General features: G+C 54.5%; 1 protein-coding gene across 1 annotated transcript; it reads left to right on the top strand.

Moving 5' to 3' along the window:
- Window positions 1-290: 290 nt before the first annotated feature.
- LOC121272323 (CTD nuclear envelope phosphatase 1) lies at window positions 291-22,587 on the top strand (the record flags this gene model as incomplete). The annotated part of the gene is made up of 6 exons (XM_041178935.1): window positions 291-419; window positions 1,321-1,392; window positions 3,833-3,949; window positions 7,155-7,266; window positions 18,922-19,006; window positions 21,815-22,587. Coding segments are annotated over 6 exons (576 nt in total), but the record flags the coding sequence as incomplete, so codon positions are not given.
- Between the last annotated feature and the right edge of the window lie 3,596 nt (window positions 22,588-26,183).

The following is a 26,183-nucleotide window of genomic DNA, read 5'->3' as shown; positions in this document are numbered from 1 at the left end:
CCCCCTCCTCTCTCTCTCTCTCCCCCTTCCCCCTCCTCTCTCTCTCTCTCCCCCTCCTCCTCCTCTCCCTCCCCCCTCCCCCTCCTCTCTCTCCCCCCTCCCCCTCTCTCTCCCCTCCCCCTCTCTCTCCCCTCCCCCTCTCTCTCCCCTCCCCCTCTCTCCCCCTCCTCTCTCTCCCCCTCCCCCTCCTCTCTCTCCCCCCACTTGCCCTCCCCTCTGTGCCCCCTTATTTCCCCTCGTTACTGTTTGATACCCACCGTGGGTGGCCTTTAACCTGCTGATGACCCATTTCTCATCCAGGTCAGGTGAAAGGGAAGGTCTTGGTGCTCGATCTCGATGAGACCTTAATTCACTCGCACCACGATGGAGTGTTACGGCCGACAGTGCGACCAGGAACTCCTCCAGACTTTATATTAAAGGTGATGCTTAGATTTCTGCTTAGAGTGAGGGTGTTACCTGGGAGCCCAAGCTGGGGTAGTGGGGGCTGCAGTGCGGGAGGGGGGAGCGGGTGACCGGGTTGTGGGAGGGGAGCTGGTGGGGTTGGGATGGGATTGTGTGGTGGGGGAGGGGGTGGGATTGTACGGTGGGGATGGGATGGGATGGGGTGGTGAGGGGTGGGGGGTGCGGCGGGGAGGTTGAGGTGGGGAGGTTGGGGGCAGGGGTGGGGGGATTGGGGGTGGAGAGTTTGGGGGGTGGGCTGGTTGGGGCGGTGGGGAGGTTGGGGGCGGGAGGTTGGGGGGTTTGGGGGCGGGGAGGTTGGGGGCGGGGGGGTGGGGGTTGGGGGCGGGAGGTTGGGGGGTTGGGGGCGGGGAGGTTGGGGGCGGGGAGGTGGGGGGGTTTGGGGGCGGGGAGGTTGGGAGCAGGGGGGTGGGGGTTGCGGGCGGGAGGTTGGGGGGTTTGGGGGCGGGGAGGTTGGGGGCGGGGCGATGGGGGTTGGGGGCGGGAGGTTGGGGGGTTTGGGGGCAGGGAGGTGAGGTGTGGGGGTTGGGGGTTGGCCAGAGAGATGGGGGGGGTCGGTGGTGTTGGGGATGGGGAGGTTGGGGGGTTTGGGGGCGGGGAGGTGAGGTGTGGGGGTTGGGGGTTGGCCAGAGAGATGGGGGGGGTCGGTGGTGTTGGGGATGGGGAGGTTGGGGGGTTTGGGGGCGGGGAGGTGAGGTGTGGGGGTTGGGGGTTGGCCAGAGAGATGGGGGGGGTCGGTGGTGTTGGGGATGGGGAGGTTGGGGGGCTGGGGGTGGGGGTCGGGTGTGTTGGGGGTGGGGGGTGGGGGGCTCTGCTGTTTTTCCGAAGCTCAGTCAGTAAATGGTGTCTCTGATTCTCCAGGTTGTGATAGATAAACATCCCGTTCGTTTCTTCGTTCATAAACGACCGCATGTTGACTTCTTCCTGGATGTGGTGAGTACCGGAGGGGGTCGGGAGGTATTTGGTGGGGGTGGTGGGTGTTGGGAACATGCGTATGGGAGTCATTGAGGGGGGGTATTTTGACAAGTGCTTTGGTGTGCGGCTTGTGGAGTGGTAGAGGCAGAGTACTGGGGTGGGAGAGGGGTGGAACAGCAGTGGGTGCAGACAGGGGGTGAGGGGTCGGGGGTGCAGACAGGGGGTGAGGGGTCGGGGGTGCAGACAGGGGGTGAGGGGTCGGGGGTGCAGACAGGGGGTGCGGGGTCGGGGGTGCAGACAGGGGGTGAGGGGTCGGGGGTGCAGACAGGGGGTGAGGGGTCGGGGGTGCAGACAGGGGGTGAGGGGTCAGGGGTGCAGACAGGGGGTGATGGGTCGGGGGTGCAGAGAGTGGGTGAGGGGTCGGGGGTGCAGACAGGGGGTGAGGGGTCGGGGGTGCAGACAGGGGGTGAGGGGTCGGGGGTGCAGACAGGGGTTGAGGGGTCGGGGGTGCAGACAGGGGGTGAGGGGTCGAGGGTGCAGACAGGGGGTGAGGGGTCGGGGGTGCAGACAGGGGGTGAGGGGTCGGGGGTGCAGACAGGGGGTGAGGGGTCGGGGTGCAGACAGGGGGTGAGGGGTCAGGGTGCAGAGAGTGGGTGAGGGGTGGGGGTGCAGACAGGGGGTGAGGGGTGGGGGTGCAGAGAGTGGGTGAGGGGTCGGGGGTGCAGACAGGGGGTGAGGGGTCGGGGGTGCAGACAGGGAGTGAGGGGTCGGGGGTGCAGACAGGGGGTGAGGGGTCGGGGGTGCAGACAGGGGGTGAGGGGTCGGGGGTGCAGACAGGGGGTGAGGGGTCGGGGGTGCAGACAGGGGGTGAGGGGTCGGGGGTGCAGACGGGGTGAGGGGTAGGGGTGCAGACAGGGGGTGAGGGGTCGGGGGTGCAGACAGGGGGTGAGGGGTCGGGGGTGCAGACAGGGGGTGAGGGGTCGGGGTGCAGACAGGGGGTGAGGGGTCGGGGTGCAGAGAGTGGGTGAGGGGTGGGGGTGCAGACAGGGGGTGAGGGGTCGGGGGTGCAGACAGGGGTTGAGGGGTCGGGGGTGCAGACAGGGGTTGAGGGGTCGGGGGTGCAGACAGGGGTTGAGGGGTCGGGGGTGCAGACAGGGGTTGAGGGGTCGGGGGTGCAGACAGGGGGTGAGGGGTCGGGGTGCAGAGAGTGGGTGAGGGGTGGGGGTGCAGAGAGTGGGTGAGGGGTGGGGGTGCAGAGAGTGGGTGAGGGGTGGGGGTGCAGAGAGTGGGTGAGGGGTGGGGGTGCAGAGAGTGGGTGAGGGGTGGGGGTGCAGAGAGTGGGTGAGGGGTAGGGGTGCAGAGAGTGGGTGAGGGGTGGGGGTGCAGAGAGTGGGTGAGAGGTGGGGGTGCAGAGAGTGGGTGAGGGGTGGGGGTGCAGAGAGTGGGTGAGGGGTAGGGGTGCATACAGGGGGTGAGGGGTAGGGGCTGCAGAGAGTGGGTGAAGGGTAGGGGGTGCAGACGGGGTTAGGGGTAGGGGATGCAGTCATGCGTGAGGGGCCGGGATGTGCATAGAAGGGTGTTCTGGGTGAGATGCAAGGAGAGAGGGTATGGGGTAGGGGCCTTGCTGGGGGTCGTATGAAATGCTGAACTGTTTCTCCTGAATTAAAGAAATCCACTGTGTTCAAGAGAATCGTGTTGCTGATGTCTGTCTGACTCTGCACCCCCAGCCCCTCTTGCCCCATCTCCCTCGCCAATTCCCCCTCCCGCCCTCTCTCGCTCTCTGGCCTCGCTTGCTCTCTCTCTCTGTCCCTCTCTCTCGCGCTGTCCCTCTCTCTCGCACTGTCCCTCTCTCTCCCGCTGTCCCTCTCTCTCGCGCTGTCCCTCTCTCTCGCGCTGTCCCTCTCTCTCGCGCTGTCCCTCTCTCTCGCGCTGTCCCTCTCTCTCGCGCTGTCCCTCTCTCTCGCGCTGTCCCTCTCTCTCGCGCTGTCCCTCTCTCTCGCGCTGTCCCTCTCTCTCGCGCTGTCCCTCTCTCGCGCGCTGTCCCTCTCTCGCGCGCTGTCCCTCTCTCGCGCGCTGTCCCTCTCTCGCGCGCTGTCCCTCTCTCTCGCGCGCTGTCCCTCTCTCTCGCGCGCTGTCCCTCTCTCTCGCGCGCTGTCCCTCTCTCTCGCGCGCTGTCCCTCTCTCTCGCGCGCTGTCCCTCTCTCTCGCGCGCTGTCCCTCTCTCTCGCGCGCTGTCCCTCTCTCTCGCGCGCTGTCCCTCTCTCTCGCGCGCTGTCCCTCTCTCTCGCGCGCTGTCCCTCTCTCTCGCGCGCTGTCCCTCTCTCTCGCGCGCTGTCCCTCTCTCTCGCGCGCTGTCCCTCTCTCTCGCGCGCTGTCCCTCTCTCTCGCTCGCTCTCGCTCTTTCTCTCGCTGTGTAGTTGACATATCTGATGATCTCCACCTCCTCCTCTGTTTCCAGGTTAGTCAATGGTATGAGTTGGTGGTTTTCACTGCCAGTATGGAGATCTATGGCTCTGCTGTTGCTGACAAACTGGACAATAACAGAGAGATATTAAAAAGACGATATTATAGACAGGTAAGTGAGCAGCTTCCTCATTCCTTATACTATGACATTGCGTCTCTGCAAGCGAGCTGACTCTCAGCAGGGGGCTGGGTGGTGTACCTTGGTTGTTTGGCATGCTGGGACCCATTTCTTTGTGTGATAGCAACAGTGTGTGTCAGGAAGGTATTGAACTATGTGAGGCATCGAGTGGGGATTCATGCACCTGCCCACTGATGACTGCCCCCTGCTGGAAACTGCTTGTGTCCCAGGTGAGAGCAGCACCCAGGGGGGTGCACCCAGACTCACGTATAGGAGCAGGAGTAGACCATTCAGCCCATTATTCAATACGATCATGGCTGATCTCCTACCTCAACTCCGCCTTCCCGCTTGCTCACCATGCCCATTGGTTCCCTCTTGGTCATCAGCAAAGTGTTGGAAAGTATCCTGCTCACTGATGCCCATTTTGGGTTCCGCCAGGGTCACTCAGCTCCTGACTTCATTAAAGCCTTGGTCCAAACATGGGCAAAAGAGCTGAACTCCCTGGTTGGAGTCATACCCAGCACAAAGGAAGATGGTTGTGGTCGTTGGAGGTCAATCATCTCAGCTCCAGGACATCACTGCAGGAGTTCCTCAGGGTAGTGTCCTCGGCCCAACCATCTTCAGCTGCTTCATCAATGACCTTCCTTCCATCATAAGGTCAGAAGTGGGGATGTTCGCTGATGATTACACAATGTTCAGCACCATTCATGACTCCTCAGATACTGAAGCAGTCCACGTCCAAATGCAGCAAGACCTGGACAATATCCAGACTTGGGCTGACAAGTGGCAAGTAACATTCACACCACACAAGTGTCAGGCAATGACCATCTCCAATAAGAGAGAATCTAACCATCGCCCTGTGACATTCAATGGCATTACCATCACTGAATCCCCCACTATCAACATCCTGGAGGTTACCATTGACTAGAAACTGGACTGGACCAGCCATATAAATACTGTGGCTACAAGAACAGGTCAGAGGCTAGGAATCCTGCAATGAGTAACTCACCTCCTGATTTCAAGTCTGTCCACCATCTACAAGGCACAAGTCAGGAGTGTGATGGAATACTCCCCATTTGCCTGGATGAGTGCAGCTCCCACAACACTCAAGAAGCTCATCCAGGACAAAGCAGCCCCGCTTGATTGGCACCCCATCTACAAACATTCACTCCCTCTACCACAGTAGCAGCAGTGTGTGTATCATCTACAAGATGCACTGCAGCAACTCACCAAGGCTCCTTTGACAGCACCTTCCAAACCCATGACCACTACCATCTAGAATGACAAGGGCAGCAGACACATGGGGAACACCACCATCTGGAATTTCCCCTCCAAGCCACTCACCATCCTGACTTGGAAATATATCGGCCGTTCCTTCACTGTCACTGGGTCAAAATCCTGGAACTCCCTCCCTAACAGCACGGTGGGTGTACCTACACCACATGGACTGCAGCGGTTCAAGAAGGCAGCTCACCACCACCTTCTCAAGGGGCAATTAGGGATGGGCAATAAATGCTGGGACCAGCCAGCGACACCCACATCCTGTGAATGAATATGAAAAAGAATAAAAATCCATCTCAGCCTTAAATGTATTCACATTCACAACCCCCAGGGGCAGGAAATTGCAAAGATTCACAACTCTCTGCGTGAAGAAATTTCTCCTTATTTCAGTCCTAGATGATCGCCTGCTTACCCTGAGACGGTGTGCCCTCACTCTGCATTCCCCGACCAGCGGGGAGAATCTCTCAGCGCCCACTCTTGTCGGGCCCCTTCAAAATTTTGTAGGTTTCAATCAGATTGCCCCCTCAGTCTTCTACACACCAGAGAACGTAGACCCAAATTGCTCAGCCTTTCACCATTGACAAGCCCCTTTCCCCAGGGACCATTCTAGTGAACAAATTGCCGCTTGCTCGTACAGAACTTGTGTTGATGAGAAAGGAGACAAGCTGTCGAAGCTTTTCACCTTGCACTCATCAGGACAGATGCAAGAATACCAAATTTCAAAGGGAACAACAATTGGCACTGCCTGAGAAAAAGGGTGCTGATTTGTTGAGCGTGCTAAGAATGACATGAATGACCAATTTAAGATTTCAATTGGGCTCGCAGTGTGACTCACTTAGGTTTGCTGTGGCTTTATATATATTCATAAGCAGGGGCCTGTTGCCTGCAGAAGGAGTTAGATATAGATCTTGGGGCAAAAGGGATCAAAGGGTATGGGGAGAAAGCGGAACAGGCTATTGAGTTGGATGATCAGCTACGATCATAATGAATGACGGAACAGGCTCAAAGGGCCGAATGGCCTTCTCCTGCTCTTAGTTTCTATGTTCAGGCATTATGCCTTTTTAGAATTAAATAGATGAGTGGGGGACAGTGTTCCCTTATCAAGAACGGCTAAATAGGTTGGGCCTTTATTTATTAGAGTTTAGAAGAATGAGGGGTGACTCTTATTGAAACGTTCAAGATTCTGAGGGGGCTTCACAGGGTAGATGTTGAGATGTTTCCACTAGTGGGGGATTCTCGAACTAGGGGACATAGTTACAGAATAAGGGGACACTCATTTAAAACTGAGATGCGAAGGAATTTCTTCTCTCAGAGGGTGGTGAATGTCTGGAATTCTCTACCCCAGAGAGTTGCCGAGGCCAGATCACTGAAAGCATTTAAAGAGGAGGTAGATAGATCTTTGAAATATCGGAGAGTTGAGGGCTGTGAGGAGCTGGTACGAAAGGAGTTGAGGCCTGGAGCAGATCAGCCACGATCTTATTGAATGGTGGGGCAGGTTTGAGGGGCTGAATGGACTCTTCCTGCCCCTATTTCTTATGTTCTTATGGTGCATTCTCCATGGCAATGCCTTGACCAACCCGGGACAACAATTGGCACCCCTTTTCTCGTGCAGTATAAATTGTTGTTCCTTTTACTATTTGGTATTCTTGAGCCTGTCCTGATGAGTGTAAGATGAAAAGCTTTGACAGCGTGTCTCTTTTTTCAGCAACACTGAAATTGAGAAGAGAGTGAGGTTCCTATGTTCAGCTCTTTGGGCCTGAGGGTGGAGAAGGGGGTTGGTAAAACCCATATCAATAGCGTAGGATGGCTGGTTGTAATGTAACTTTTTGGGAATCATCTCTGACTTCCTGTCCCATCTCTCTCTCTTTTTCTCTCTCTCTCTCTCTCTCACATCCCCTCCCCACTCGATTTACAACAGCACTGTACACTAGAACTAGGAAGTTACATAAAAGATCTCTCCGTGGTACACAGTGACCTGTCCAGCATTATCATACTAGACAATTCTCCAGGCGCCTACAGAAGCCATCCAGGTAAGGGAGGTTCCTCAAATGGCTAGCGTTCAACAGTCATCACTCAAAGCAGCAACATCGCGTTGGACATTTGCCTCAGTGGGCCATACTCTCTCTCGCCCTTGAACCTGTTGGTCATTAGCCCCAATTCGACCCAAGAGTTTTGAGGTCGTATTGCAGGCCAAGACTCCTGGTATCAGCACTGAGGGGAGCATTGCACTGTCAGAGGGTCAGTACTGAAGGAGGGCTGCACTGTCAGAGGGTCAGCACTGAGGGACCACCACACTATCAGAGGGTTAGTACAGAGGGAGCATTGCACTGTTGGAGGGTCAGTATCGTGGGAGCGCCGCACTGTCAGAGGGTCACTACTGAGGGAGTGCCGCACTGTCAGAGGGCCAGCACTGAGGGGAGCATTGCACTGTCAGAGGGTCAGTACTGAAGGAGCGCTGCACTGTCGGAGGGTCAGCACTGAGGGACCACCACACTATCAGAGGGTCAGTACAGAGGGAGCACTGCACTGTTTGGAGGGTCAGTATCATGGGAGCGCCGCACTGTCAGAGGATCAGTACTGAGGAAGCGCTGTACTGTGGGAGGGTCAGTACTGCGGGAGTGCCGCACAATGAGGGTCAGTACTGAGGGAGAGCTGGACTATCGGAGGGTCAGTAATGAGGGAGTGCTGCACTGTTGGAGGGTCAGTATGGAGGGAGTGCCACACTGTCAGAAGGTCAGTACGGAGGGAGTGCCGCACTGTCAGAGGGTCAGTAATGAGACAGCGCTGCTATGTCAGAGAGTCAGTACTGAAGGAGTATTGCACTGTCGGAGGGTCAGTACTGAGGGAGTGCTGCCCTGTCGGAGGGTCAGTACTGAGGGAGTGCCGCACTGTCGGAGGGTCAGTACTGAGGGAGTGCCGCACTGTTGGAGGGTCAGTACTGAGGGAGTGCCGCACTGTCGGAGGGTCAGTACTAAGGGAGTGCCGCACTGTCGGAGTGTCAGTACTGAGGGAGTGCCGCACTGTCGGAGGGTCAGCACTGAGGGAGTGCCGCACTGTCGGAGGGTCAGTACTGAGGGAGTGCCGCACTGTCGGAGGGTCAGTACTGAGGGAGTGCTTCACTGTCGGAGGGTCAGTACTGAGGGGGTGCCGCACTGTCGGAGGGTCAGTACAGAGGGAGTGCCGCACTGTCGGAGGGTCAGTACAGAGGGAGTGCCGCACTGTGGGAGGGTCAGTACTGAGGGAGTGCCGCACTGTGGGAGGGTCAGTACTGAGGGAGTGCCGCACTGTGGGAGGGTCAGTACTGAGGGAGTGCCGCACTGTGGGAGGGTCAGTACTGAGGGAGTGCAGCACTGTGGGAGGGTCAGTACTGAGGGAGTGCCGCGCTGTCGGAGGGTCAGTACTGAGGGAGTGCCGCATTGTCGGAGGGTCAGTACTGAGGGAGTGCCACACTGTCGGAGGGTCACTACTGAGGGAGTGCCGCACTGTCGGAGGGTCAGTACAGAGGGAGTGCCGCACTGTCGGACGGTCAGTACAGAGGGAGTGCCGCACTGTCGGAAGGTCAGTACAGAGGGAGTGCCGCACTGTCGGACGGTCAGTACAGAGGGAGTGCCGCACTGTCGGAGGGTCAGTATAGAGGGAGTGCTGCACTGTCGGAGGTTCAGTACAGAGGGAGTGCCGCACTGTCGGAGGGTCAGTACTGAGGGAGTGCTGCCCTGTCAGAGATGTTGTCTTTCAGATGAGATGTTAGGTGGAGGTTCCATCTGTCCTTTTGGATGGAGCTAACAGCCAGTGTTTGAAGAAGATCAGGAGAGTTCCCCTTCTGCCTCACTGAGGATGACTATGTTATTGCTGTTTGTGTAATCTTGCTGTGTGGAAATGGGTTTCAGCTTGAAAACTGCCAGTGCCCCTCACTAGGTGAAACACCCTGGATACTGCCGAACCACAGCAGGAATACAGGCGTGGGTCTCCTTTACCAGGAAGCACCGGTGACCCGGGGAATGGAAGCAGTTCGGTGGATTTGGCTTAAGCTCCTTTTGCAGACGAGGCTGGACTGGCTGTCTCTCCCCTGGGCTGGCACGTTCACCAGCCTGCCCCACTTGCAGGCCTGAGCTGGTGAAGGACCTGCCCCGACACTCCCTGCTCACCCTCCCCACCCCACACACACACACACACACACACACACACACACACACACACACACACACACACACACACACACCATCTTACTGCCTTTCCGACTGCTGGAAACCGCCCCCTCCCCCAGGGGCTGTATGAGCAGCCCAGAGAGCACAGCTTTTCATTGACTGGTCCTGTGAGTGGTTAACGCGCAGGTCAGTGCAGTGGTGGCAAATCGGGTCAAGTAAATGGGAACCTTTGGTCAGGAATGGGGTGGGTCGACTGGCTGGAGGAGTGGGGGGAGTCGTTGGTTGGGGTGAGGTGTGGGTGGCAGGTTCAGGTATTGGGACTTGTACTTTAATTGGTTCAAATCTCCTGTCAATACAGTTGAAAATCGTGACAGGGAACTTGCATTTCTATAGTGCTTTCGGCACCCTCTGCACAGCCTGAAGCCCGCAGCGGCCAGTGAGAAACTCTTATTGAACCGCCATCACTCTTTGCCCCATTCATTCCCGAGCGCTATGCCCAAAGGCAGCTCCTTGGCTCGTTTGTCCACTGATGCCCCACCCGTCTGGGTGGCGTTTCCTCCCAGGTTTTGACCAGCGCTGGTTTGCCATTGCTTTCCAGCCTCAGGGGGCAGGATGCGAGCAGCCAGGGCATGAGGCTGCGCGGTCGGCTTGATTCTGAACCTCACGCCAGCCATCCAGCCTCTTGATTTATTCATTCACCGGATGTGGGGGTCACTGGCTGGGCCCAGCATTTATTGCCCGTCCCTAATTGCCCCTTGAGTAAGGCGGTGCTGAGCTGCTGCCTTCTTGAGTCGCTGCAGTCCATGCGGTGTAGGTACACCCGCCGCGCTGTTAGGGAGGGAACTCCAGGATTTTGACCCAGCGACAGTGAAGGAACGGCCGATATCCGGCTGCCTTGTCACCGTTGTGATGTAGAAAACTTGGCAGCCGATTTGCTCCTGTAGACAGGCATGAGATAGTGACTAGATTAGCTGTGTCTTTGTTCAATGATTTTTCTTTTCGAGGGCCCCCAGGGACAACCCCCCCCCAGCTCTTTTTCCAGTAGCGGCCATGGGATCTTTTATGTCCACGTGAAAAGGCAGACGGTGAAGCTGCAGAGGGAGGCTTTTATACATAAAGGTGCTAAATTTCAACAATTGGATTTCCATCCTGCATTTAACAAGGTTTGACTGTTAAGAGGCGGGGTCTGACTACACAACCCTGTGACGTTTGAAACTGCTAAAGCAAAAAAAGGAACAAACTTGATTCTGAGAAAGTGGAACCACACACGTTCTTTGTGTTGACTAAACTGCGGCGAAAGCTCTCAAGACCAAAACGAAATGAAAACTGCTTCCCAGCCCCAGTTTAGGATTCCTCAATGTCCTCTCATTCTTCCGAACAGGAACAAACAAACAGGCCATCATCTTCAAACACCCATAGAACCATAGAACACTACAGCACAGAAAACTGGCCATTCAGCCATTCTAGTCTGTGCCGAAATATTATTCTGCTAGTCCCATTGACCTGCACCCGTTTTGTGTTTTAAAGTAAAATCCTCAAAGGTAAAGCAAAAAGTACGTGGAACATAAATCACATTTTTCACTAAACCTGGGAGTGTTTGACGGGGACAGTGTAGAGGGAGATTTACTCTGTATCTAACCCATGCTCTACCTGTCCTGGGAGTGTTTGATGGGGACAGTGTAGAGGGAGCTTTACTCTGTATCTAACCCCGTGCTGTACCTGTCCTGGGAGTGTTTGATGGGGACAGTGTAGAGAGAGCTTTACTCTGTATCTAACCCCGTGCTGTACCTGTCCTGGGAGTGTTTGATGGGGACAGTGTAGAGGGAGCTTTATTCTGTATCTAACCCCGTGCTCTACCTGTCCTGGGAGTGTTTGATGGGGACTGTGTAGAGGGAGATTTACTCTGTATCTAACCCCGTGCTGTACCTGTCCTGGGAGTGTTTGATGGGGACAGTCTAGAGGGAGATTTACTCTGTATCTAACCCCGTGCTGTACCTGTCCTGGGAGTGTTTGATGGGGACAGTGTAGAGGGAGCTTTACTCTGTATCTAACCCCGTGCTGTACCTGTCCTGGGAGTGTTTGATGGGGACAGTGTAGAGAGAGCTTTACTCTGTATCTAACCCCGTGCTGTACCTGTCCTGGGAGTGTTTGATGGGGACAGTGTAGAGGGAGCTTTACTCTGTATCTAACCCCGTGCTCTACCTGTCCTGGGAGTGTTTGATGGGGACAGTGTAGAGGGGGCTTTACTCTGTATCTAACCCCGTGCTGTACCTGTCCTGGGAGTGTTTGATGAGGACAGTGTAGAGGGAGATTTACTCTGTATCTAACCCTGTGCTGTACCTGTCCTGGGAGTGTTTGATGGGGACAGTGTAGAGGTAGATTTACTCTGTATCTAACCCGGTGCTGTACCTGTCCTGGGAGTGTTTGATGGGGACAGTGTAGAGGGAGATTTACTCTGTATCTAACCCCGTGCTGTACGTGTCCTGGGAGTGTTTGATGGGGACAGTGTAGAGGGAGATTTACTCTGTATCTAACCCCGTGCTGTACCTGTCCTGGGAGTGTTTGATGGGGACAGTGTAGAGGGAGATTTACTCTGTATCTAACCCCGTGCTGTACCTGTCCTGGGAGTGTTTGATGGGGACAGTGTAGAGGGAGATTTACTCTGTATCTAACCCCGTGCTGTACCTGTCCTGGGAGTGTTTGATGGGGACAGTGTAGACACTGAATAAAGCTTTAGCTTGATTTCTCCTGAACCAGAAATCACAATACATTCAGATCATCTTTCTGCCTGTCACTTGCAGAATTCTTGAGCTGGTTGGGCCTCCCCCTCCAGGTTCAGTGGGGTTCACAGAAGTGTTATCATGCAGAATATAAAATGAAGCTACATAGGACAATATTGGGGGCAGGTAAAGCTCAAAGCTCAAAGAGGTAGGTTTTTACGGAGCATGTTAAAGGAGGAGAGAAAGAGGCGGAGAGGTTTAGGGAGGGAATTCCAGTGCTTAGGGCACAGGCAGCTGAAGGCCCGGCCGCCAATGGTGGAGCGATGGGAATCAGGGGATGGTCAAGAGGCCGGAATTGGAGCTGTGCAAGAACCTCAGAGTGTTGTAGGGGCTGGAGGAGGTTACAGAGATAGGGAGGGTTGTAGGGGCTGGAGGAGGTTACAGAGATAGGGAGGGTTGTAGGGGCTGGAGGAGGTTACAGAGATAGGGAGAGGTGTAGGGGCTGGAGGAGGTTACAGAGATAGGGAGGGTTGTAGGGGCTGGAGGAGGTTACAGAGATAGGGAGGGTTGTAGGGGCTGGAGGAGGTTACAGAGATAGGGAGGGTTGTAGGGGCTGGAGGAGGTTACAGAGATAGGGAGGGTTGTAGGGGCTGGAGGAGGTTATGGAGATAGGGAGGGTTGTAGGGGCTGGAGGGGGTTACAGAGATAGGGAGGGTTGTAGGGGCTGGAGGGGGTTACAGAGATAGGGAGGGTTGTAGGGGCTGGAGGGGGTTACAGAGATAGGGTTGTAGGAGCTGGAGAGGGCACAGAGATTGGGAGGGTTATCGGGGCTGGAGGAGGTTACAGAGATAGGGAGGGTTGTAGGGGCTGGAGGAGGTTACAGAGATAGGGAGGGTTGTAGGGGCTGGAGGGGGTTACAGAGATAGGGTTGTAGGAGCTGGAGAGGGCACAGAGATTGGGAGGGTTATCGGGGCTGGAGGAGGTTACAGAGATAGGGAGGGTTATAGGGGCTGGAGGAGGTTACAGAGTTAGGGAGGGGTGTAGGGGCTGGAGGAGGTTACAGAGATAGGGAGGATTGTAGGGGCTGGAGGAGGTTACAGAGATAGGGAGGGTTGTAGGGGCTGGAGGAGGTTATGGAGATAGGGTTGTAGGAGCTGGAGAGGGCACAGAGATTGGGAGGGTTATCGGGGCTGGAGGAGGTTACAGAGATAGGGAGGGTTATAGGGGCTGGAGGAGGTTACAGAGATAGGGAGGGTTGGGGCTGGAGGAGATTACAGAGATAGGGAGAGGTGTAGGGGCTGGAGGAGATTGCAGAGGTAGGGAGGGTTGTAGGGGCTGGAGGAGGTTACAGAGATAGGGAGGGTTGTAGGGGCTGGAGGAGGTTACAGAGATAGGGAGGGTTATCGGAGCTGGAGGAGGTTACAGAGATAGGGAGGGTTGTAGGGGCTGGAGGGGGTTACAGAGATAGGGAGAGGTGTAGGGGCTGGAGGAGGTTATGGAGATAGGGTTGTAGGAGCTGGAGAGGGCACAGAGATTGGGAGGGTTATCGGGGCTGGAGGAGGTTACAGAGATAGGGAGGGTTGTAGGGACAGGAGGTTACAGAGATAGGGAGGGTTGTAGAGGCTGGAGGAGGTTACAGAGATAAGGAGGGTTATCGGAGCTGGAGGAGGTTACAGAGATAGGGAGGGTTGTAGGGGCTGGAGGAGGTTACAGAGATAGGGAGGGTTGTAGGGGCTGGAGGATGTTACAGAGATAGGGAGGGTTGTAGGGGCTGGAGGATGTTACAGAGATAGGGAGGGTTATCAGGGCTGGAGGAGGTTACAGAGATAAGGAGGGTTATCGGAGCTGGAGGAGGTTACAGAGATAGGGAGGGTTGTAGGGGCTGGAGGGGGTTACAGAGATAGGGAGAGGTGTAGGGGCTGGAGGAGGTCACAGAGATAGGGATGGGTGTAGGGGCTGGAGGAGGTTACAAAGATAGGGAGGGGTGTAGGGGCTGGAGGAGGTTACAGAGATAGGGAGTGTTGCAGGGGCTGGAGGAGGTTACAGAGATAGGGAGGGTTGTAGGGATTGGAGGAGGTTACAGAGATAGGGAGGGTTGTAGGGGCTGGAGGAGGTCACAGAGATAGGGAGAGGTGTAGGGGCTGGAGGAGATTGCAGAGGTAGGGAGGGTTGTAGGGGCTGGAGGAGGTTACAGAGATAGGGAGGGTTGTAGGGGCTGGAGGAGGTTACAGAGATAAGGAGGGTTATCGGAGCTGGAGGAGGTTACAGAGATAGGGAGGGTTGTAGGGGCTGGAGGGGGTTACAGAGATAGGGAGAGGTGTAGGGGCTGGAGGAGGTTATGGAGATAGGGTTGTAGGAGCTGGAGAGGGCACAGAGATTGGGAGGGTTATCGGGGCTGGAGGAGGTTACAGAGATAGGGAGGGTTGTAGGGGCTGGAGGAGGTTACAGAGATAGGGAGGGTTGTAGGGGCTGGAGGAGGTTACAGAGATAGGGAGGGTTGTAGGGGCTGGAGGAGGTTATGGAGATAGGGAGGGTTGTAGGGGCTGGAGGAGGTTATGGAGATAGGGTTGTAGGAGCTGGAGAGGGCACAGAGATTGGGAGGGTTATCGGGGCTGGAGGAGGTTACAGAGATAGGGAGGGTTGTAGGGGCTGGAGGAGGTTACAGAGATAGGGAGGGTTGTAGGGGCTGGAGGGGGTTACAGAGATAGGGTTGTAGGAGCTGGAGAGGGCACAGAGATTGGGAGGGTTATCGGGGCTGGAGGAGGTTACAGAGATAGGGAGGGTTATAGGGGCTGGAGGAGGTTACAGAGTTAGGGAGGGGTGTAGGGGCTGGAGGAGGTTACAGAGATAGGGAGGATTGTAGGGGCTGGAGGAGGTTACAGAGATAGGGAGGGTTGTAGGGGCTGGAGGAGGTTATGGAGATAGGGTTGTAGGAGCTGGAGAGGGCACAGAGATTGGGAGGGTTATCGGGGCTGGAGGAGGTTACAGAGATAGGGAGGGTTATAGGGGCTGGAGGAGGTTACAGAGATAGGGAGGGTTGGGGCTGGAGGAGATTACAGAGATAGGGAGAGGTGTAGGGGCTGGAGGAGATTGCAGAGGTAGGGAGGGTTGTAGGGGCTGGAGGAGGTTACAGAGATAGGGAGGGTTGTAGGGGCTGGAGGAGGTTACAGAGATAGGGAGGGTTATCGGAGCTGGAGGAGGTTACAGAGATAGGGAGGGTTGTAGGGGCTGGAGGGGGTTACAGAGATAGGGAGAGGTGTAGGGGCTGGAGGAGGTTATGGAGATAGGGTTGTAGGAGCTGGAGAGGGCACAGAGATTGGGAGGGTTATCGGGGCTGGAGGAGGTTACAGAGATAGGGAGGGTTGTAGGGACAGGAGGTTACAGAGATAGGGAGGGTTGTAGAGGCTGGAGGAGGTTACAGAGATAAGGAGGGTTATCGGAGCTGGAGGAGGTTACAGAGATAGGGAGGGTTGTAGGGGCTGGAGGAGGTTACAGAGATAGGGAGGGTTGTAGGGGCTGGAGGATGTTACAGAGATAGGGAGGGTTGTAGGGGCTGGAGGATGTTACAGAGATAGGGAGGGTTATCAGGGCTGGAGGAGGTTACAGAGATAAGGAGGGTTATCGGAGCTGGAGGAGGTTACAGAGATAGGGAGGGTTGTAGGGGCTGGAGGGGGTTACAGAGATAGGGAGAGGTGTAGGGGCTGGAGGAGGTCACAGAGATAGGGATGGGTGTAGGGGCTGGAGGAGGTTACAAAGATAGGGAGGGGTGTAGGGGCTGGAGGAGGTTACAGAGATAGGGAGTGTTGCAGGGGCTGGAGGAGGTTACAGAGATAGGGAGGGTTGTAGGGATTGGAGGAGGTTACAGAGATAGGGAGGGTTGTAGGGGCTGGAGGAGGTCACAGAGATAGGGAGAGGTGTAGGGGCTGGAGGAGATTGCAGAGGTAGGGAGGGTTGTAGGGGCTGGAGGAGGTTACAGAGATAGGGAGGGTTGTAGGGGCTGGAGGAGGTTACAGAGATAAGGAGGGTTATCGGAGCTGGAGGAGGTTACAGAGATAGGGAGGGTTGTAGGGGCTGGAGGGGGTTACAGAGATAGGGAGAGGTGTAGGGGCTGGAGGAGGTTATGGAGATAGGGTTGTAGGAGCTGGAGAGGGCACAGAGATTGGGAGGGTTATCGGGGCTGGAGGAGGTTACAGAGATAGGGAGGGTTATAGGGGCTGGAGGAGGTTACAGAGATAGGGAGGGTTGTAGGGGCTGGAGGAGGTTACAGAGATAGGGAGGGTTGTAGGGACAGGAGGTTACAGAGATAACGAGGGTTATCGGAGCTGGAGGAGGTTACAGAGATAGGGAGGGTTGTAGGGGCTGGAGGAGGTTACAGAGATAGGGAGGGTTGTAGGGGCTGGAGGATGTTACAGAGATAGGGAGGGTTATCAGGGCTGGAGGAGGTTACAGAGATAAGGAGGGTTATCGGAGCTGGAGGAGGTTACAGAGATAGGGAGGGTTGTAGGGGCTGGAGGGGGTTACAGAGATAGGGAGGGTTGTAGGGGCTGGAGGGGGTTACAGAGATAGGGAGAGGTGTAGGGGCTGGAGGAGGTCACAGAGATAGGGATGGGTGTAGGGGCTGGAGGAGGTTACAAAGATAGGGAGGGGCTGGAGGAGGTCACAGAGATAGGGAGAGGTGTAGGGGCTGGAGGAGATTGCAGAGGTAGGGAGGGTTGTAGGGGCTGGAGGAGGTTACAGAGATAGGGAGGGTTGTAGGGGCTGGAGGAGGTTACAGAGATAAGGAGGGTTATCGGAGCTGGAGGAGGTTACAGAGATAGGGAGGGTTGTAGGGGCTGGAGGGGGTTACAGAGATAGGGAGAGGTGTAGGGGCTGGAGGAGGTCACAGAGATAGGGATGGGTGTAGGGGCTGGAGGAGGTTACAAAGATAGGGAGGGGCTGGAGGAGGTCACAGAGATAGGGAGAGGTGTAGGGGCTGGAGGAGGTTGCAGAGGTAGGGAGGGTTGTAGGGGCTGGAGGAGGTTACAGAGATAGGGAGGGTTGTAGGGGCTGGAGGAGGTTACAGAGGTAGGGAGGGTTGTTGGGGCTGGAGGAGGTTACAGAGATAGGGAAGGTTGTAGGGGCTGGAGGAGGTTACAGAGATAGGGAGGGTTGTAGGGGCTGGAGGGGGTTACAGAGATAGGGAGAGGTGTAGGGGCTGGAGGAGGTCACAGAGATAGGGATGGGTGTAGGGGCTGGAGGAAGTTACAAAGATAGGGAGGGGCTGGAAGAGGTCACAGAGATAGGGAGGGGTGTAGGGGCTAGAGGAGGTTACAGAGATAGGGAGGGTTGTAGGGGCTGGAGGAGGTTACAGAGATAGGGAGGGTTGTAGGGGCTGGAGGAGGTTACAGAGATAGGGAGGGGTGTAGGGACTGGAGGAGGTTACAGAGATAGGGAGGGGTGTAGGGGCTAGAGGAGGTTACAGAGATAGGGAGGGTTGTAGGGGCTGGAGGAGGTTACAGAGATAGGGAGGGTTGTAGTGGCTGGAGGAGGTTACAGAGGTAGGGAGGGTTGTAGGGGCTGGAGGAGGTTACAGAGATAGGGAGGGTTGTAGGGGCTGGAGGAGGTTACAGAGATAGGGAGGGTTATAGGGGCTGGAGGAGGTTACAGAGATAGGGAGGGTTGTAGGGGCTGGAGGAGGGGACAGAGATAGGGAGGGTTATCAGGGCTGGAGGAGGTTACAGAGATAGGGAGGGTTATCGGAGCTGGAGGAGGTTACAGAGATAGGGAGGGTTGTAGGGGCTGGAGGGGGTTACAGAGATAGGGAGAGGTGTAGGGGCTGGAGGAGGTCACAGAGATAGGGATGGGTGTAGGGGCTGGAGGAGGTTACAAAGATAGGGAGGGGCTGGTGGAGGTCACAGAGATAGGGAGAGGTGTAGGGGCTGGAGGAGGTTACAGAGGTAGGGATGGTTGTAGGGGCTGGAGGAGGTTACAGAGATAGGGAGGGTTGTAGGGGCTGGAGGAGGTTACAGAGATAGGGAGGGTTGTAGGGGCTGGAGGAGGTCACAGAGATAGGGAGAGGTGTAGGGGCTGGAGGAGGTTACAGAGATAGGGAGGGGTGTAGGGGCTGGAGGAGGTTACAGAGGTAGGGATGGTTGTAGGGGCTGGAGGAGGTTACAGAGATAGGGAGAGGTGTAGGGGCTGGAGGAGGTCACAGAGATAGGGAGGGGTGTAGGGGCTGGAGGAGGTTACAGAGATAGGGAGGGGTGAGGTCATGGAGGGATTTGAAAGCAAGAATGAAGGTTTTAAAATTGAAGTGTTGCTTATCTGGGAGTCAGTGGGAGGGGGCAGCGAGCACCAGAGTTGGGGTGGGGAGGGATGGGAGGGTGGTGAAAGTTAGGACCACCTCGATTGGGGAGTGAGGCTCAGAGACCATGCTGCGTTCCTGGCCGATATTGAAGGAAGTCAGTAAGTGCTGCTGGATTAGTGTGTGGGTGGAGGAGGAGTGGCAGGGGTTGTGGGGAGAAATCTTAAGCAAAATGTCAGGGCTTTTCATCCCTGAAGCCTGCCCCAGTGATCCCAGCCTCGCAGGCATGGTTGGCTGTTGCAGCCTCCTGTGGTCGAATTGCCCGTTGACATTCTGGACCCGGGGAGTTGGCCATGGTGATGAGATTTGGTCTCTGCAGCGGTGGGGGGGGGAGTGGGTGGCGGCGGAGGGCACATAAGGGTCAGGGTTGGGGGCGCGATGCGGAGCGGTGAAAGTTATCACCCCCACTGTGGGGAAGCCCCGAACTGAAGCCCTCGTCTGAAACTGACTCTGAATCCTTTCTCTGTTCCTCTCCAGATAACGCCATACCCATTAAATCGTGGTTCAGTGATCCGAGCGACACAGCGCTACTGAATCTCTTACCGATGCTAGACGCATTACGGTACGTGAAGAAGCTTTATTCATCTGGCGGAGCGAACGGGGGCGGGGGTGGAGTGTGCGACTAATTGGACAGCTCTTTCAAAGAGCCGGTACATGAACGATGGGCCGATTGGCCACCCGAGCTGTCAGATATAGCTTCAATAATCCACGCACATTTTTCCCAATTCATTGCACTTCAACCTAGTTGCTGCCGTAATGTCGGAAAGGCAGCAGCTAATTTGTGCACAGCAAGATCCCAAATACAGCAGTGTCGTCATGACCAGACAAGCAGCTTCAGTGAGGTTGGCTGAGGGACAATTCGCCAGGACCCTGGGAAGAGCTACACCCTGCTCTCCACCAAATAGAGAGAGTGGAATCTGTCATGTCCAACTGAAAGGGTGGACTTGGGCCTTGGTTTAACATCTGATCGCAAAGACCACACCTCCAGCAGTGCAGCACTCCCTCAGTACTGACCATCCGACAGTGTGGCACCCCCTCAGTACTGACCCTCTGACTGTGCAGCACTCCCTCAGTACTGACCCTCTGACAGTGTGGCACCCCCTCAGTACTGACCCTCCGACAGTGCAGCACTCCCTCAGTACTGACCCTCCGACTGTGCAGCACTCCCTCAGCACTGACCCTCCAACAGTACAGGGCTTCCTCAGTACTGACCCTCTGTCAGTGCAGCATTCCCTTAGTACTGACCCTCTGACAGTGCAGCACTCCCTCAGTACTGCATGGGAGTGCCAGTCACAATTATGTCTCGAGTGTGGAACTTGAACACAAGGCCTGATCCTGAGATGGCAGTGTGATCACTGAGCCATGGCTGATATCGGAATTGAATTGCACAAACTCCAGATTCATCCTGTGCCTGTCCTGGGAGTGTTTGATGGGGACAGTGTAGAGGGAGATTTACTCTGTATCTAACCCCGTGCTGTACCTGTCCTGGGAGTGTTTGATGGGGACAGTGTAGAGGGAGATTTACTCTGTATCTAACCCCGTGCTGTATCTGTCCTGGGAGTGTTTGATGGGGACAGTGTAGAGGGAGATTTACTCTGTATCTAACCCCGTGCTGTACCTGTCCTGGGAGTGTTTGATGGGGACAGTGTAGAGGGAGCTTTACTCTGTATCTAACCCCGTGCTGTACCTGTCCTGGGAGTGTTTGATGGGGACAGTGTAGAGGGAGCTTTACTCTGTATCTAACCCCGTGCTGTACCTGTCCTGGGAGTGCTTGATGGGGACAGTGTAGAGAGAGCTTTACTCTGTATCTAACCTGGTGCTGTACCTGTCCTGGGAGTGTTTGATGGGGACAGTGTAGAGGGAGATTTACTCTGTATCTAACCCCGTGCTGTACCTGTCCTGGGAGTGTTTGCAGGGATAACGTGACTATCTTTGGGAAATTGATGCAGTTTAGATGAAATCTGTGTTGTCTGCACAGTTCTGGTTGTCCTGGCATAGTTGCCACGACTACATCAAGTCTATCTAGGGCTCCAACCCCGGTTAACTAATTTCAACTGGACCAGACATCGGGGCTGCTCCTGACTTTAGTCTGACCTTTATTACAGAGTTTGTGGGGCAGGCAGGGTTGGGGGAAGTGGCGTGTATACAAAAAAACCACGACCCTCCTCATCTCTGTTGTCCAGCGACCCCTGCCAATAAGATGACCATAGCAGGCGGCTTCCCACAGTACAATAACTTTGTTTTGAAATCACTCGTTGACCCACAGCCTTTTTGTGTGTGTGTGGGGGGGGTGGGGATTGTTCCAGATTCCCACTCCCCTCTGCGTGAGGAAGTGCTTCCTGACGTCACACCTGAACGGCCTGGTTGGAATATAAATGTGACGTCCCCTTTGCTGGACTCCTCCCCCAAACCAGAGAAAATAGTTTCTCTCTATCGGCCCTATTTAATTACCTTATACACCTCGATCAAATTGCCCCTTAATCTGCTCTACTTGAGGGAAAATAAACCTATTCTGGGCAACCTGCCCTTGTGAGGCGCTGTTGCTGGGTAAGACCGGACTCTGTCAGGGACACACCGGAGCCTGGGTGACCCCAGTGCCGCACTGGACTAGGCATTTTACCCAGTGATCTATTAAATGCTGATTGGGAATTGGGAAGGATGAAACATTGGACAGCTCCCATGGGTACGAAAACTGGTTCAGTCTCAGGTGGTCATTGTGTCCAGTTCCGGGCGCCACAACTAGGATCGATGTGAAGGCTTCAAGGAGAATGCAGGAATTTTCAGGAGAATGATCCCAGGGACGAAGAGAGCAGATGGATTGGAGAAGCTGGGACCGATTTACTCGGAGACGGGAAGGTTGAGAGGAGATATTCAAAATCTTGAAGGGTCCGGGCAGAGTCGATAGAGAGAAACTGTTCACACTCGCGAAAGGATTGAGAACGAGAGGGCCCGGAGGGAAAGTAATTGGCAAAAGAAGCAAAAGTGACACGAGGAAAAACTCTTTCACACAGCGAGTGGTTAGGGTCTGGAATGCGCTGTCTGAGAATGTAGTGGAGACAGGGTCAATCGAGTGGTTAGAATCTGGAATGCACTGTCTGAGATTGTGGTGGAGACAGGGTCAATCGAGTGGTTAGGGTCTGGAATGCGCTGTCTGAGAGTGTGGGGGAGACAGGGTCAATCGAGGCTTTCAAAGCGGAATTGGATCACTACCTGAAGAGGAAGAATGTACGGGGTTACAGGGAGAAGGTTGGGGAATGGCACTCGGTGCATCGCTCGCTCGGAGAACCAGCGCCGACTAGACGGGCCGAGTGGCCTCCTCCTGTGCTTCAACCAATCTGTGACTCACTTCAGTTTCTCATTCTCTTTCCAGGTTTACAGCAGATGTGAGATCGGTTCTCAGCCGGAATTTACACCAGCACCGATTATGGTGACCCTTGTCCATTTCCCCCCGCCTACTCCTGGCCCCGCAGGAACTGGCCTATGCCTTACCCTCATCTGCCTCCCCCCAACCCCCCCTTCACCTTCCACTCGCCTTGCCGTTATTGGGTCTTGAATGGCGTTCCCTGTGTGTTTGAACCCTCACCACCCCCCCTCAGCCTTCTTTACCCTGTACCCACTCCCGTCTCATGAACTGGTATTTTGTGCCAGCTGGAGATTTTGGCTGTGCACACTGTCAGAGACTGCGCCGGACTTAGCAGAGTGCCTGTCGCCTCCACGAAACTAAACGTGCTGACAGCCTTCAAAAAGGAGAAACTAATGAAGCAATGGGACAGTATTGTACATCGTTTTAAAGAGAAAACAAAAGAGATTTAATCCACCGCACACAATAGATTATGAAGAAGCTTCGTTTTTTTTGTTCTTTTTTTTCCCTTCCTCATTTTTAAAATAATAATTTTCTTGTATTAAAAAGAAAGTTGAACTTTTCCCCCCCTCCCCTCTGCTCTGACTCTTTTCTCCCCTGCAAATATCCCTCAGCCTCGAACTCGCATCGAGCGCAGGAGGGTGCAAGAAATAACTGGACGGAACCCCGGGGTGTTTGAACCCTGTATCACTGCAGGCCAGGCATCCCACTATCTCCTTGTGAACTAAAAAAAAATACATTCTACCACCCCCCTGCCCAAACACACGCACACACACCCCCTAGACTCTCTCATACACACTCAGACTCTTGCACAGACAAACACGTGCTCACACACACCCAGACATTGTCAGACACACACACACACAGATAAACAGACACAAACACACACACCCAGACTATTGCAGACACACACACACACACAGATAAACATACAGACACAGACACACGCCCCCCCCCCAGACTCTCTCTCACACAGACACCCTGACATACATACACACACACACACACACACTCAGACACACACATACACAGATAAACAGACACGCATGCATATACATAAACACACACCTCCCCAGACTCTCGCACACACACACAATCAGGCACACGCACAGATACCCCGACATACACAGAGATAAACTCTCTCAGACAGATACACACATATACACACAGACACCCGGGGTGGGGGGGGAGACACAGATGAGCGCACACAAGCAAACATGGACACACTCGGACATGCACACAAAGACACAATCGCAGACGCGCACACACTCAGGCACACACACACACTGTCTCTCTCTCTCTCGGACACGGGCACACAAAGACAAACACTGATAAACACACACGCAGGTGCAGCTGCACAAGCACACCCACACGTGTGCACGCACACATACAGGCACACTGAAAAAGACATACATACTGACATACACAAACAAATACACACACACATAGGCATTGACATAGACTCTGACACACACACACACACACATTGAAATGCACTCTTACACACTAAGACTCTCAGACACAAACACAGACAAACGCACACACAGACCCGCTGTTACGGGCAGGAGGGGGGGTTAATTTAAACAGCACTAATTTCTCGCCACCCGTTTGTAAACAGGTGTTTTTGATACGCTTCCCCCCTTCATAAACAATGGCATATTTCCCAGTATTTCGGTTAGGTGTTATCCAATTTCTATTAATAACCTCACAGCAAACTCAAGATAGGATGAACTCAAAGGGTTAGTTTTTTTGCACACTCAAAACATGGTGGGGGGGGGGGGGTGGGGGTGCGGTGTCACAATGTTGCCTCCTGTGCATTCATACAGTTAAAGAGGGATAGAGAAAAGGAAAGATTTACAGTGCAGAGACCATGGAGAAAATAAGTGTCATAGTGTTTCACATGGCTTCCAGAGTCCAGAATCAAAGTCCAAAGAGGTATTCCTTCACAAAGGTCGGTGGGTTGAAAACCAGTGCTGGATAATTCACTTTTCCAGAGGTGTTGACTTCACAAAATGAAATAGGCATGCAGAGAGTACAGCAGGTCAATATTACTGGTTCCACAAATGAGAGGTCCATGTCACAAGCCATCCCCCTCTCCACACTGGCTTTGACAAGGGGTGTTTATCCCTTGTCTGGGTCCCTGAGATTGTGGAATGTCTCAACCATTAGGAATTGAAAAGATGGATGTGGGACCCTTTGTCTTAGCAGATGAACAGGCTTCTGTTGGCCAGCCTGGGTTATGAAGTGCCAATGGCCTTTCTATGGCTCTCTTTGAATTTAGCTTGTGCAGCACACAATGTGTTGTTAGTGGGTCTTCAGCGATAATGAGGTGCGAGTTTCTCCAATACTGCCAGGTTGCTCCTTTAGTTTGAGGGTCACAGACAGACATAGATTCAGCCATTTTAGGTCTGCATCCCATTTAAAATTTTTAGAGATAGTATAAGCATATCTCTATATATTTTAAAAGCAAACTATAGAGACTCGCAGACACACATACACACAGACGTTCACATTGACATATGCACTGACGCGCGCACAAATTCATATTGACATATACACTGACCCACACAGACACATACAGACATACACATTGACATACAAACACAGGCATACACCCTGATACATGCACTGACATACACCCTGATACACACACACGTCGCCCAGGCCAGGAAGTTCGTCTGATATATTTGGAATTGGATACTTAGGTAGGGGGGAAATTGTTCTGGTGCAACCACCAATTTTTGTCTGTCCTGGCTGTCTGCTGGGCTGACCAATATTTGGGAATGCAAGCTGGATTGAGACTTCCAAGAAAGCCCCAACTGCATTGTGGCTACATTGACCATCTGCTCGGAGCAGGTCACGAGTGTGAGAGTAACAATCCCACCCCTTTCAATCCATCCAACCATCCATTTTCAGCCCTGGAATTTTCACTGCATTGAGATCAGGATTATTTTTTCATCCTGCTACTTAAATCTCCATCTTCCATCGAATTTGGGATCGGGGAGTTGGGGAACGATCTCCAGAATTTAAATTTGAAAACACACACACACCCCCTCCACACACACACACACACATACACACTCCCACCTACACCCCCATACACACAGACTCTCATCCCCACATACACACACCCACCCCACTACACACAACCCCACCCTTGCACACAGACCTACCCCCATCACCCCACCCCAATGCTAGGTTAATGCATTGGCAGTGGGTGATGGGTTAATGCATTGGCGGTGGGGGACTGGTTAATGCATTGGTGGTGGCTGACGGGTTAATGCATTGGCAATGGATGCTGGGTTAATGCATTGGCAGTGGGTGATGGGTTAATGCATTGGCGGTGGGGGACTGGTTAGTGCATTGGTGGTGGCTGACGGGTTAATGCATTGGCAATGGATGCTGGGTTAATGCATTGGCAGTGGGTGACAGGTTAATGCATTGGCAGTGGGTGCTGGGTTGATGCATTGGCAGTGGGTAATGGGTTAATGCGGTGGGTGCTAGGTTAAAGCAGTGGGTGCTGTGTTAATGCATTGCCAGTGGGTGCTGGGTTAATAGCAGTGGATACTGGGTTAATGCATTGGCAGCGGGTGCCGGGTTAATGCACTGGCAGTGGGTGCTGGGTCAATGCAATGGCAGCGGGTGCTGGGTTAATGCATTGGCAGCGGGTGCTGGGTTAATGCATTGGCAATGGATGCTGGGTCAATGCATTGCCAGTGGGTGCTGGGTCAATGCATTGCCAATGGGTGCTGGGTTAATGAAGTGGCTGGTGGGTTAGTGCATTGCCAGTGGGTGCTGGGTCAATGCAATGGCAGTGGGTGCTGGGTTAATGCAATGGCAGTGGGTGCTGGGTTAATGCAATGGCAGCGGGTGCTGGGTTAATGCATTGGCAGTGGGTGCTGGGTTATTGCATTGGCAGTGGGTGCTGGGTTAATGCATTGGCAGTGGGTGCTGGGTTAATGCATTAGCAGTGGATGCTGGGTTAATGTATTGGCAGTGGGTGCTGGGTTAATGCAATGGCAGCGGGTGCTGGGTTAATGCAATGGCAGCGGGTGCTGGGTTAATGCATTGGCAGTGGGTGCTAGGTTAATGCATTGGCAGTGGGTGCTGGGTTAATAGCAGCAGGTGCTGGGTTAATGCATTGACAGTGGGTGCTGGGTTAATAGCAGTGGGTGCTGGGTTAATGCATTGACAGTGGGTGCTAGGTTAATGCATTGGCAGTGGGTGCTGGGTTAATAGCAGTGGGTGCTGGGTTAATGCATTGACAGTGGGTGCTGGGTTAATAGCAGTGGGTGCTGGGTTAATGCATTGACAGTGGGTGCTGGGTTAATAGCAGTGGGTGCTGGGTTAATGCATTGACAGTGGGTGCTGGGTTAAT

This window comes from Carcharodon carcharias, chromosome 33 (assembly GCF_017639515.1).
Source record: "Carcharodon carcharias isolate sCarCar2 chromosome 33, sCarCar2.pri, whole genome shotgun sequence".
Classification (NCBI taxonomy): domain Eukaryota; kingdom Metazoa; phylum Chordata; class Chondrichthyes; order Lamniformes; family Lamnidae; genus Carcharodon; species Carcharodon carcharias.
The sequence above is the reverse complement of the archived record's forward strand: the minus strand, read 5'-3'. Positions and strand labels throughout refer to the sequence as shown.